At 44.4% G+C, this 12,422-nt stretch overlaps 1 protein-coding gene across 1 annotated transcript; it reads right to left on the reverse strand.

Moving 5' to 3' along the window:
* Positions 1–7,957: 7,957 nt before the first annotated feature.
* On the reverse strand, positions 7,958–12,042 carry egr1 (early growth response 1). Its single transcript, XM_054597496.1, has 2 exons — positions 11,370–12,042; positions 7,958–10,514 (listed from the first exon to the last, which is right to left on the reverse strand). Exons 1-2 carry the CDS (start codon positions 11,578–11,580, stop codon positions 9,208–9,210), a joined length of 1,518 nt encoding a protein of 505 aa, XP_054453471.1. The 5' UTR covers positions 11,581–12,042; the 3' UTR covers positions 7,958–9,207.
* Positions 12,043–12,422: the final 380 nt, after the last annotated feature.

Genomic DNA, 12,422 nt, shown 5'->3' on the forward strand with positions numbered 1-12,422 from the left:
TTCCTAAAATGTGTTCAATGATGAAAAGGAAAATTATTCAAATTTCCCTTTTAAGTGCTTGCTACTGTAGAGTATTTTTAGCCCTGACATTCAAAGTGCATCCTGCTTTCATTTAAATTGCGGCAACGTCCAGAAACACATGTGCTTGTTGTGTTTCAGTTCTCTATCTCAGTAAACTGACGTTCATGACGCTGGTGACCTGGTCGCTCTCCTCCTCACTTTGCCTTTTCTGAAGCTGTGAAAATGGCTACAAAAAAATCATACCCAGGCACTTCTCTGTCAATGCCTGAAACCTTGTTGGCAGCTCATGCTTCATTGCTTATTGATTGGCCATCTGTGCATTTGTGTTGACAATAAACTTCCACTGCTCCCGGACAGACAGGTAAACAGACAGACAGACAGATGGACAGATAGATAGACAGGCAGATGTTTCCTGGTAAACAGTGAGTGCTCCAATCAGACATAAATCTGTAAAGTGACAAGTTAGGTCCTGCACCTGCTCTCTCACACACACACACACACACACACACACACACACACACACACACACACACACACACACACACACACACACACACACACACACACACACACACACACACACACACACACACACACACACTAAGGAAAAGCAGCAGACTGAGGAAAAGGCATTTAAAGAGAGAGGATGGACAGTAGACAGACAGCAGGGTGTGAAATACAGTCCTAGACACAAACAATCACAAATAAACACACGTGCACACACACATTTATACACACTGACATCCACACTTCAACAAGAGGCACACACACTTGTGTTTTTCTTGCTGTCATGTCTCTCTGGGTGATTACCTCATAATACACAGCAGTGGTGCCCCGCTGCTTCAAAGCATCACCGGCAAAGTGTGAGTGAGTGGTGATGGTGGTGTTTGTGGCTGCCAGGGAAAATGTGTGTGTGTCGGACGGGTAGTCATGAGCAGACTTTTATAGGTAGCATATTGTTAAACATGTATGGATGTAAAAAGATATGTGTCCTGGGCCTCACTCAAAGTGTTTGGTGAGGCTAAAAGCATAGACAAATAAGAGCAATAATGTATGTTAAAGGTAAAAGCCAGACAGAGTGGTGTAAAAAGTGCTGGAAGATGGATGAGGTGTATTTGGGAACAACGCAGTGAGTAAACAACCATTAATTTAACTGCAATTTCTTCTCATTTTACTGCTTCAGAGAAAGAGAGATACTTTCATTCTCATCCTCACAGCAACTTTTAGCCCGCTGGTCTGGATAGAATAACAGAGTAGGGCTGGGGTCATTACTCACAATGGAGGACTCTATTAAGCGGCAGCGTACAGAGCTAAATGCACACACACACACACACACACACACACACACACACACACACACACACACACACACACACACACACACACACACACACACACCCTGAGGTGAAGAGAGAGCCCACTAAAGTGTGTGTGTGTGCATGTGCATAGGTCAAATGTGTGGCCCTCTGTGTGTGAATAATACTTAACTGCAGGGATATTTCCGAGCTGCAAAAAAAGGCACACGCGCACACACAAGTCACGCACGCTCTTTGTAATCTAGCACCATTACTGGCGGCTTCACGTACATTAGAGGATGAAAATGATGGAGGGCAGGAGGAGACAGGGCCGCTGAAGGGGTAATTTCACTGAGGGGGCATCTGAGGTATTTATAGCCAAACGATTGAAGCGTTAAAAGCGTACCGAGTTCATGATCTGATCATAGATGTGTCCTAATGGAAACAAGATAGCCAGCATACAATAATGCACAGCGTACCCTAGGCTGGATGTTTGTCAACTATATAGAAAACTTTGCTTGCCTCACCTTGTCAAAGCATTTCAATGCTGAGCCAAAATTTTCCCGGGTTAAAGTTGGGTTATAGCCGTGGTCAGGGCTCACGACTTCACTTTGGCAGTAATAACCTGTCAACTGTTCCACATTAGGAAGCGTAAAAAGCCTACATATATACTTGACAGAGCTGACAGATGCTGACATGCCACTGCATGCAGTCACAGGCCCTAAATGAGGACCCATCGGTGTGGATGTGACAGAGATGTGGCTGTGCTCGGCTCGCCATGGCACACTGATACTGTTAACTAGCTGTTAGGGAGGCAGACAAGGAGAGATAGACAGAGAGAGAGAAAGAGGTAAAGAGGATGGATTGCTTGGATTTATATCTAAATAAATTGTCAGTAAATTAGGTTACATTAAAGGAATAGTTTGACATTTTGGGAGAAAACTCTTATTGCTTTCTCTCCGAGAAAAAGATGAGAAAACTGATCGCACTCTCATGTCTGTGCGGTAAATATGAAGAGGTGGATTTTGTCACCATGGACAGAGCCAGCTAGGCTACCAGTCTTTATAATAAGCAAAGCTAACTGACTGCTGGCGCTTTCTTCATATTTACAACGGACATGACAGTGTCTGTGACAGTATCAGTCTTCATCTAACTCTCTGCAAGTAAGCCACTCCCAAAGTGTCACACTATTCCTTGAAACATTTGCAGACCCTTGGAGAGTGCAGACTTGAAAGTCTACCCTGAGAACATTATATAGAGCAAGTTGATGTAAAGCATTTAAACATGTTTGTGCTGGTGGACAACACAACCACCCAGCAGGTATCCCGGCCACTCCCACTCTCCTGCTCCCCAGGCGCAGCACACTGATGACATCGGCTGGTGTGAAAGTGGCCATTAGTTCCACCTCATCACTGTGGGACAAATATAGCAGTGCAAGGCTTTCATCAGACGTGGAGGACAGCTGTAGTGAGGGGGCGGGAAAGGAAACCTGGCCAGATGATGATACACATTCGCTGTATCCCACCTCCCCAAATCCCGCTTCTCCCACTCCCTCACGATCACGCTGTCACCCCTGAGACTGATAACACCTTATGTCTGCAGCATATAGGCACATTGACAGGCACACATGCATATATATATATATATATACCCACGCACACACACACTCTAATTCTACATACTGTCCACACAGCAATCTCCTAGTTTTTTGTATGTGATTATGGGTCATCCTTTAAATGAGGCTTAGCAGCAGCAGAATGACAAGCGCTGCTTTTGTTATACCTGGTGCTGCATTATGAAAGCAGAGCAGCGACAGCACACAGAAGCGTTTTCAGTGTAAGCCAAAACTATAAAACACCAAGACAAAGGATGTCTCTCACCACCGCTGTTCCTCCTGATTCTATTATCTTTGGCCTCAAACCAGTAACATTGTTTTTCTTCTTTCAGTTGTGTGACTAAAGCTTCATTTCTGAGGCAGATTGCATTTATTATTGGCCACTGGTATTACCTAATAAGAGAGTTATGTATTATTTTTGGCAGTACAAGGGACAAAATACTGATTAAGTTGTGGTCAGTGCAGTTATACTGAGGAAAAGTGCACTTACAGGATTGTATGTGTGTGTGTGCAATTTCAGAACAGGTGGCTGTGGAGATGGATCACACACCTGGCCTCCGCCTTTTAAATGACAGGTGGTGAAGTCACTACAAGGCACATTTGGAGGGGGGTCTCTGACTCTTCCCCAGCTTTTGATCTATCTGAGTAAGACAAAGGAAGCCCTGATCTGACCACAATCATTACATTGACTAACATGTCCTGGAGACTTATCCAAACCTTAACCACAGCCGCTACCAGCCTAATACTAACCCTTACCATAAGCCTAACCTCGCCCTAACCTTAAACCAAGTCTTCACCCTTAAAATATAATGATTTATGTGACAGGGATGTGCATTTTGTCCCTGTTTTGTCTCCAAAAGGAAGGCGAGTCCCCACAACGTGACTGTATAATCACATGTATGTCCCAACAAGCAAGTAAAACACACACACATTCTCACACTCACACACACACTCACATACTCACTCATGCTCAAAGCACTGTAGCTCTCACCTCTAATCTGGGCAGTTGTGACAAATGGGTGGTTGTTCTGAACTCTTGAACTACAGTTTAAGCAAAACCAGTGAACCTGAAATGCATTTCTACTGCTTCATGTGGAGCGGTATAAATAGAAACAGAACAGTACAGCACTAATAAAGGCCCTAACAGCTGCTAATCTACTAGCATTGATAAATATTTACTATAATATATCTATGATTGTTTTGTCTGAATTATTTAGGAATGGATGTTTTGCACAGGGCTTTTATAAGCCTCTAATTTGCAGTAGGAAGCCATCTGCTGTAGAACATGCACCCCTCTGATGAAAACAGACAAGTCTCTGAGAGGCATGACTGAATTTATTTACCCAGGCTGAGAGACCCTGCTCAGGGATTGCATATGATAGTCAGACTCACAGACAGAAAAGAAAACAACTCGAGCCCACTTACTAGCCTTAACACATAAAGACTTATGAGGGCCTGTTTGCATTTCAGAGCCACCCAGGTGCCTTTTGTGAAGCGGTAGTGTGCTTGATGCTGAGTTGAAGAGGTGTCATATTTGGAAGTACTTAAGCATGCACTGTTTTGTTGTCTGTTCAAAGCCATGTACTTCAAACAAGCATGGCTTATTAAGTAGAGCTAAAGTTGCCAGGACACCTGTAGATTATTGTGGAAGTGATGCGTCAAAAATCTCTTTTGTGTGCCACAAATAATTTCAAAGATGCTTGCGAGTTGTGCTGCTCTTACATCTGGAGTGGTTTGAACAGGTACACAGCTGACACACATGCATTAGACTCACACATCTTAGCCTAGAAAATGGAGAGCAAATCTGTGACATCTTGATCATCTTTAATGTCTGTGTGTGTGTGTGTGTCTTTATGTGCAAATCTGAGCATGGGTTGTTTCAGGTTGGTCTGTGTGTGTTTCATTCACAGCAGGAGGAGATCGTTGAATTGAGACGGACTGCAACATTTCGTCCAGTTTTGTCGTACTTACAAATTTTGACTGATGTTTGTTTAGAAATATGCCAAGCACGTCTCCTGAACGCTGTGTCTGGGTAAATGTTGCAATCTACCTGAAATGTAACCGCGAGCAGGCTGGAAATCAAGCAGTTTAAATATAACCTACTTATCCCAAAAGGCTCAACAGGTGTCGAGTGCTCGGCGCAGAGCAGGAGAAAGCACCTGACGACTGTATCAGCGTTCCCTATTGGCAAGATAAAAAGCACATCCCAGCAAGGCAAAAGAAAGGTTCTGAACATTAGATCAATGGAGCATATTTAAAAGACATTAGAGAGCAGTCCTCCTGTCATAACTCTGTGACAAAGTACAGGAATCTAGCCTTCCAGCATACAGTACCGTGTCTCTATGCTGCCGATTCTCCAGTATCTTTCCTCCCATGCTTCATCTCCATGTGGAGCTAAAGCATGGGAGGATGGCCGGCGGTGCTCAGGGTCGTCCTTCCCGACACTGGTCTCTTCCCAGCGGCCAGGGAGATGTCAAGGGGTGAGGGCAGAGGAGAACAGATAGCTACCGGCCCCGAAGCCCCTCATTCACTCTCTAACTTGCTCACATTAAAGAGCTCTCTAATCACTGCGGGGACCTCGCCAATGATGTGCTTATCAAACGGCATATTTCAAAAAGGCATCTTAAAAGGCCCGAGGGCGAAGAGGCAATAAGAGCACATTTGTATGTGGATGAAAGGGAAAAGTGTAGACAGACCTTGCATCAGAATACGGGGGGGGGATCATTAGCATCTCCAGCAAAAAATATGCACTACCAGAGAGGGAGAGCAAGGTAGAGATAGACAAGGGGAGATAGGGAGAAAGTCGGTAATGGGTGGGGTTCGAGGGCTGTGGGAGAAGGAACGGTTCTCTTCGCCATTCGTCCTTTTTTGTTTTACATAGTTCCCAAAAAGAATAAGAGAACAAATACATTTTTGAACAAAGGCAGGGCTCTTGAAGTTGAAGCCTGTTGGGGGCGTGAGGTGGCTCCGTTGTGGGTTACAACAGAGTGAAGCCACGACACAACTGCACTCCCAACTCCTCTTGCGCTCCTCTCAAACCTCCCTAAACAGAACAGGCTCAGCGCGTGAGCTTTGATATGAAAGGAAGAGCCTTAAATTAGAGCGAGATATGACGGGCTGCACAATTCCCTGGTACTTTGAGGGATATTGGTTGTCTGTCTTTCTAGCATTTTGGTAATGGACGATAACAATGCTGGTTGAAATATTGTCTATTTACATGAGAAGAGGCTGAGAGAAGCACAGTCTGTGGTTTTCACCTTGAATAAAAACATGGCAGTATGGGTAAATTTTGAAGCAAAAGCTGCTGAGGAATTTAATCCACACAAGGAGGGTTGAGATTTGCCCAGAAAAGCTGTAAATGATTCTGAGTGAGAAGCATCATTTTTTAAACATCAAGATGATTAAACTCGGAGGGTCAGCCAAAGTGCTGATTTGTGTTTTGCTGTTGTACATCCTCTTGCATTTAATTAATTTATTAAATTGTAGCAGTAATGAAGATTTTATCCAAGAAAATGTTACATTCCATTGCTTTTTCTGCAACCTTTCGCTGTATCATTTGTATTTATACGTACTCAAGCAGACGTACATACACATACGCAGACTCACACCTGCAAACTGTGTCAGCAGATGAGCGGGGGATGTCCAGGTTGATCTGTTTCATGGGGATGCTGAGCTTTAACCAAAAAAACACAGAGCAGAACAGCGGCTGCCAACATGGCAAATTCCAAATAATTACACACTTACACATCATCGCAGCAGCATGAGGACACACAGCAGGAAACAACTACATTAGTCAGAGTCTATATGCGGTCACAATGTATATGGCACACAAATGCCTGCATACGTGTGCGCACAAACAAACACGTACACGCACACGCACACGCACACACACACCTCATCAGACCCAATTTAGAAAGTCAATTTGGGATCAGGAGACCAATTATCTTAATTATTTTCCTTTTCCCTCCATCACTGTCTTCTAGTTGTTTTCCAGCTTTCTATTTTAGCTGTGTTTGCATTTGTGAGTATTTTGGTTAGTGCATTTCACAACACAAAATTACTCCAAATCACCAAAAGAAAAACTTAGGGTTCTTGTCTACATAGGCTAAAAAAAACCTGAGCTGTTTTATTTTCATAACAAAACATGTAGAAAGAATGTCTTGCCCAGGGAACAATGGCAGATGAATAATGACAGTACGAAGAGGCTGTTATTATATTCTACTTGAAAAACCAAAAGAAACAGCGGTTAAACCTTCAGGGCCAGTCTGTTCAGCTTCACTCGTGCAACAATTCAGCCTAACCTACGCGGATATTGCCCAATTGTGTGCTACAGCTCATTCGCTACGGGGTGACAGCCTCTCTCCGAGCACATTTGCAGTAAAGAAGGTAATTATCATGTGATGGATTTCACCTGCACTCTGTGAAAAATAACCCTGTGCATGTCTAAGCCTAGTCGGTTAAAAATATCCCTCTCCAAATTAAATGAAAAAAATATATATATATTATTATAATTTTTTTTGCCTTAAGATCATATTGCTGCAACACTATGTGCTCAACAGTAAGGACCAGTGTGAATGATAAAATCTTAAATAAAATGGAAATTTAGATAAGCTTAATATCTTCAAGAGCATATTGGATTTAGATAAGAATTCCTCATCTCCAGTGTTTATAGGCATGGGAGTCATGCGTTAGTTTTATCATTAATACAGGGGTTCAACTGGAGAACAGCGATTGAAACAGAGTTTCCATAAGATCATGCTGTGCAGATTTTCCTCAAATCAAAGGGTGTCGCTCAGTGATGGGAAGTTGTGGTTTTAATCTACACTTATAATATGCATGCAATTAACGTATAAGATGACGGAATGTATGATGTTAATGTATGAGGATGTACATGATGAAATGAAGGGTAGGATGTACTGTAATGACTCCGTATGACATTTTTTGAAGTATCAGTGGAAATCTTTGAAAGGACAGAAGTTGGACAATAAAGTGGAGAACAAATATACATATATATTTATATTTTTATTTATATTTCATTTCTGGGAGGATATCTTACACCAAATATCCCGTTGGCAGTTAAGCGCATTCAATGTGTTTAGAAGCCAGAAACAGTCACTTGTTTTAACAAACACAAATACAAAATTAAGATAACCACAAAATAATGAACTGCATGTATATAACATACAAAAGAATCCCATGCCTACTCAGTAGGTAACTTCAACATTCCAGCTCTTGAAGATGTGGATATTTACACTTAAGTTTTACAAAAATATACTTTATAGTTTTTCTCCTTTTTTGCTTACATTCTAATGAAATGAAGCGGTGCCCTCATAGCTCGTCCCTTTTCCTCCCTCTGAGTATGACTTACATTCTGTAACAAAAATATTCCCTCAACCTTAAGGCGAGATGCAGTGCATCCTCTCTCGCACGCAGCCGAGTCACAACATCAGCAAGGCTTCACAAAAAGGCACCAAATAACGGGAGCGTTTGTGTTGTTTAGTTATTTTTTTTAAATGTTTTTTTTCTTTTCTCTATTTTTCCATATAACCGAGCGATACGTTACATGTGAGAAAGAGAGAAAGAGATAGTACCAGTGGATGATATTTACAAACAGAAACTAACATCACTCTTACTCATGCTTGAATACTTAAGTGCTTTTTTTTCAAACAATGTCAAAACGTATCACAGCATCATCACTACATAATAGAGAAAGTATGTAGAAAATATGGCCCTGCTCACTTCAAATAATACAATGCAAATATGCAAATCATTTTTCACATCAATGGTACCAAAGAATGATAAAAACGAAACATGGCACATGTACAATATACATATATGGTAGCTTATGTATATCATTCAATGTCTTTTGTAGCCTACTGTATGGAGTGCCTTCAAGGGCGTTCGTGCCTTAGCACCACCACCGCTGGCAATCTGTTTGTCTCTTGGTTTCTGTGTACCTAATAGTAGAGACCTGTCAGTGGCGGTTTCTACGCTCTATCTGTTGAGTCCCTTACGCATTTGAAGAGCTGCATTTGTTTTACAGAGACAAAAAGAAATCCCTTTTCATCTTCTATTGTCTTTGCCCAGTCCTTGACGTGTTTCTTTTTCTCTCTTTCAGGTAAATCTCAAAATTCACCTAACACTGCACAGGGAGCAGACAAAAAAAAGTGCTTTTTGGAGGAGAAAAAACAAAGTCTTTTGATGCTGATTTCTTTCCCCTCCAAGAACCTTAAGGAAGGAGAGGTGCGGAGAGACTATAAAAAGTTTTTCTCTTTCTTAGCAGATCTCGATTGTCCTTGGGGAGAGAGTGGTCTGCATGTCTGATAGCGGGGTGGGGATGGGGGAGCTGTAGATGTGGGAGGCGATTGAGGAGGGGAAGGAGGAGGCCATCTGGGACTGAAAGGTGCTGGACATGGACACTGATGGGTAGGTGGTGGCGATGGAAGGAGATGGATAGGAAGTGTGGACTGGAGAAGAGTAGCAGGAGGTGACGGGAGAGGGGTAAGAGGACACTGGAGATGGGTAGGAGGTGATGGGAGACGGGTAGCTGGAGGCAGGCGAAGCAGCTGACACCGGCACCGCTGTCACCACCACTGCTCCTGCCTTCTCTGCTTTCTTGTCCTTCTGCCTTAGGTGGATCTTTGTGTGCCTCTTCCTCTCGTCACTGCGGGCAAACTTGCGTCCGCAGATCTCGCAGGCGAAGGGCTTCTCACCAGTGTGAGTGCGGATGTGCGTTGTCAGGTGGTCGCTGCGGCTGAAGTTGCGCATGCAGATGCGGCACTGGAAGGGTTTCTGGCCCGTGTGGATACGGATGTGACGAGTCAGCTCATCAGAGCGGGAGAAGCGGCGATCGCAGGTCTCCACGGGGCAAGCGTAGGGCCTCTCGTGAGGAGGTGTCTTGCTCGGCCGGGTGGGGTACTTGCGCATGCGGCTGGGCTTAATTAGCTGGGACTGGTAGACACTTTTTAAGTCCTGGGAACCAGTCTGGGTGGCAAAGGCCTTGATGGTGGACAGAGGAGTGAGGGACGGCTGGCTTGACTGACTCTGGAAGGGCTTTTGGTCAAGGGGCACCAGGCTGATCTCTCCCTGCTGCTGAGGGAAGAGGTAGTCAGGAATCATGGGCACAGGGAAGCTAGTGTTGCAGGTCTTGCCATTGGGATAAGCCGGAGGAGGGTACTGCACTGATCCAGCTGAGCTGGAAAAAGACTGTCCCTGGTCCGGGAAGATGTCAGAGTTAGGGCTGGAGTAGGTTGGGGCGGCTGAGTAGATGGGGTTGGGCTCACTGTGGTGAATGGAGGAACTGAGGCTCTGAGATGAGGAGGTAGAAGAGGAGGAAGAGGACGGGATGGATGAAGAGGAGGACGAGGTGGTCTGTGAGGCAGCAGAGGAAGAGCTGGGGGTAATATTGCCCATCAGACCAGTGAACAGGCCCAGGATGGGCTCCGCCCAGAGGCTGTTGCTGCAGGTGGTGGCGGGCTCCAGGGTGAAGCGGCCTGTGTAAGAGATGGGGGGGAGCCTCTGGGTGGAGTAGGTCTGCTCTCCCACTGACTTCTCACAGTTGAAGGGGATATCAGGTAACGTATCTGCAGGGAGCAAGGAGAAAGAGGAGACATTAATCAAACTGTCAATATCCAGAGGGAGGTAGAGGGGGAATCCTGCCAGAGCGATGGACAGTGTGTCACTCGTCTCTTTTGAGACGGATCAGTCAGGTGCCCACGCAGAGAAACCCCCTACAACTAAACTCTTCCCCCCTAAACTCTAAAACGGACACTTCCAAACCTCGACAAGAGCTGCTGTGCATTTCCCTATGCTCACACTCTCTCGATCTCTCTTTTATTTTTTCTGTCTTCCTGTCTTGCACACACACACACACACACACACACACATTCTTGAAGCCCATCACAGAGCCCGAGGCAATTGATTACCGAAACTGCAGTTCAGCTGGTTTTAGGAATGCAATTTGAATTGAGCTGTAGGAGTGTCTAGAGGCATGCGGTGACTGAGCAGTGTTTGAGTACAAGAGCTGACATGGATTTAGAGCTGTCAATACATTTATATTAACTAAGATGTATTTTTAATTTCCTTGTCTCTGTTCACTTGTGGATTTTTATTATTATTATTATTATTATATTCATGTGTTTGGTCAGCTAAAATCCAAATGTGTAAAATTTCCCACCACAAGCCATTATGAAACAAATTAATTTAGACTTATAAGTAAAAATCTTATGTCAGCTGCAGTAAAATTATCAATTAATAATGTGAATTAATAATACACAGCAAAACATAAATAAGTAAGTAAGTAAAGTTACGCGGCTGTTTATTCATCTTTACTCCTCTCTTGATTTAGTTTAGCTCAGCAGATGTGCTGTAATCTTAAACTCAGTTGTACATGCAGCACAGACAACCAGAGGCAAAAGAGGCAAATCTCCAGATCTTACCTCCAGCAAGGTGGTCGTACTGATCTCCTGGCTCCCCGGAGCCAAAGCCTGCGCCTTCGGGTGCAGAGGCGGTGAGGAAGGGGGTCCCTGCAGAGCTGAGCATCATCACCTCTTCCAGCTTGGGGTAGTTATCCATGGGGGAGTGAGGGAAGCTCAGAGGCTCGGAGATCTGCAGGGCTGGGAGGATCATCTCGGTCTTGGCTGCAGCCATCCTCTGCTGGTGCTGGAGCTGCGCTGGGTGCTGGTGATAAGTGCGGGGAGGCTGAACGCACACTGGCAGAGCGGTGCCTCACAGGTGGAGGTAATCACTTCGCCCAGCTCAGGGAGCGCTGCACACTTCTGCTGATGTCGGGGAAGATGCCGTTCTCTGTCTTGCTCCGTGACTCTTGTTCTCCAGTTGTCCTGTTGTTTTCCTTTTTCTCTCAGAGATGCGTTAAGATCCACTTGTCTTTTTAGAAAAAATCAAAAGTGTCCTTTATACTCATTCCCTAACATCCATCGAAATGAATCAACAGATAAATCTTGACTTTTTAATCTAATTATTAAATGACTTATCCAGTTAGGTTTTGACCCTCTTGGATGGATGTTGTTTTGAATGGACTTTGTACTTTTGTTGTGATATTTCGCAGAAAGGGAGTTCTATGTGTTTGTCTATCTATCTCTGCTCTAACAGTTGCTCTTGTGGGCTCTCAGGGCTCTCTCTGAGCTGAGAGGTTTCCCTGCTCGTTATATACCCTCTTGCTGTGACGTAGATGTCCATATATGGAGTGGAGGAAGCCCATATTTAGGCACTGCAGCGGAGGACACATGACGCTGGCCTGGGGAAAGCAGAGAGGAGAGACTTTATATTAAGCTCTAGCAGTAAATTGCGAAGACAAAGCCGCTCTTCCTCTGCCCTGAATCAATGTATCTTCATAGCCGAACAGCTCCGTGAGACAGCAGCATAACTCTTGCTCTGTCCCCGTCGCACCATAGATTTGATTTGGATTTCCCATCTGTGCAGCAGGCTCCGCTGCTGCCGGAAAGCCCGGCTCCGCCGTGCCTTATAAGGTC

Source organism: Anoplopoma fimbria, chromosome 4 (assembly GCF_027596085.1).
Source record: "Anoplopoma fimbria isolate UVic2021 breed Golden Eagle Sablefish chromosome 4, Afim_UVic_2022, whole genome shotgun sequence".
Taxonomy (NCBI): Eukaryota; Metazoa; Chordata; class Actinopteri; order Perciformes; family Anoplopomatidae; genus Anoplopoma; species Anoplopoma fimbria.

Excerpts from the sequence above, each read along its gene's own strand:
- egr1 (XM_054597496.1), bottom strand. The coding sequence starts at position 11,580 with ATGGCTGCAGCCAAGACCGAGATGATCCTCCCAGCCCTGCAGATCTCC. Across the intron at positions 10,515-11,369 it reads GTACGACCACCTTGCTGGAG|ATACGTTACCTGATATCCCC; the intron begins GTAAGATCTGGA and ends TGCTCCCTGCAG.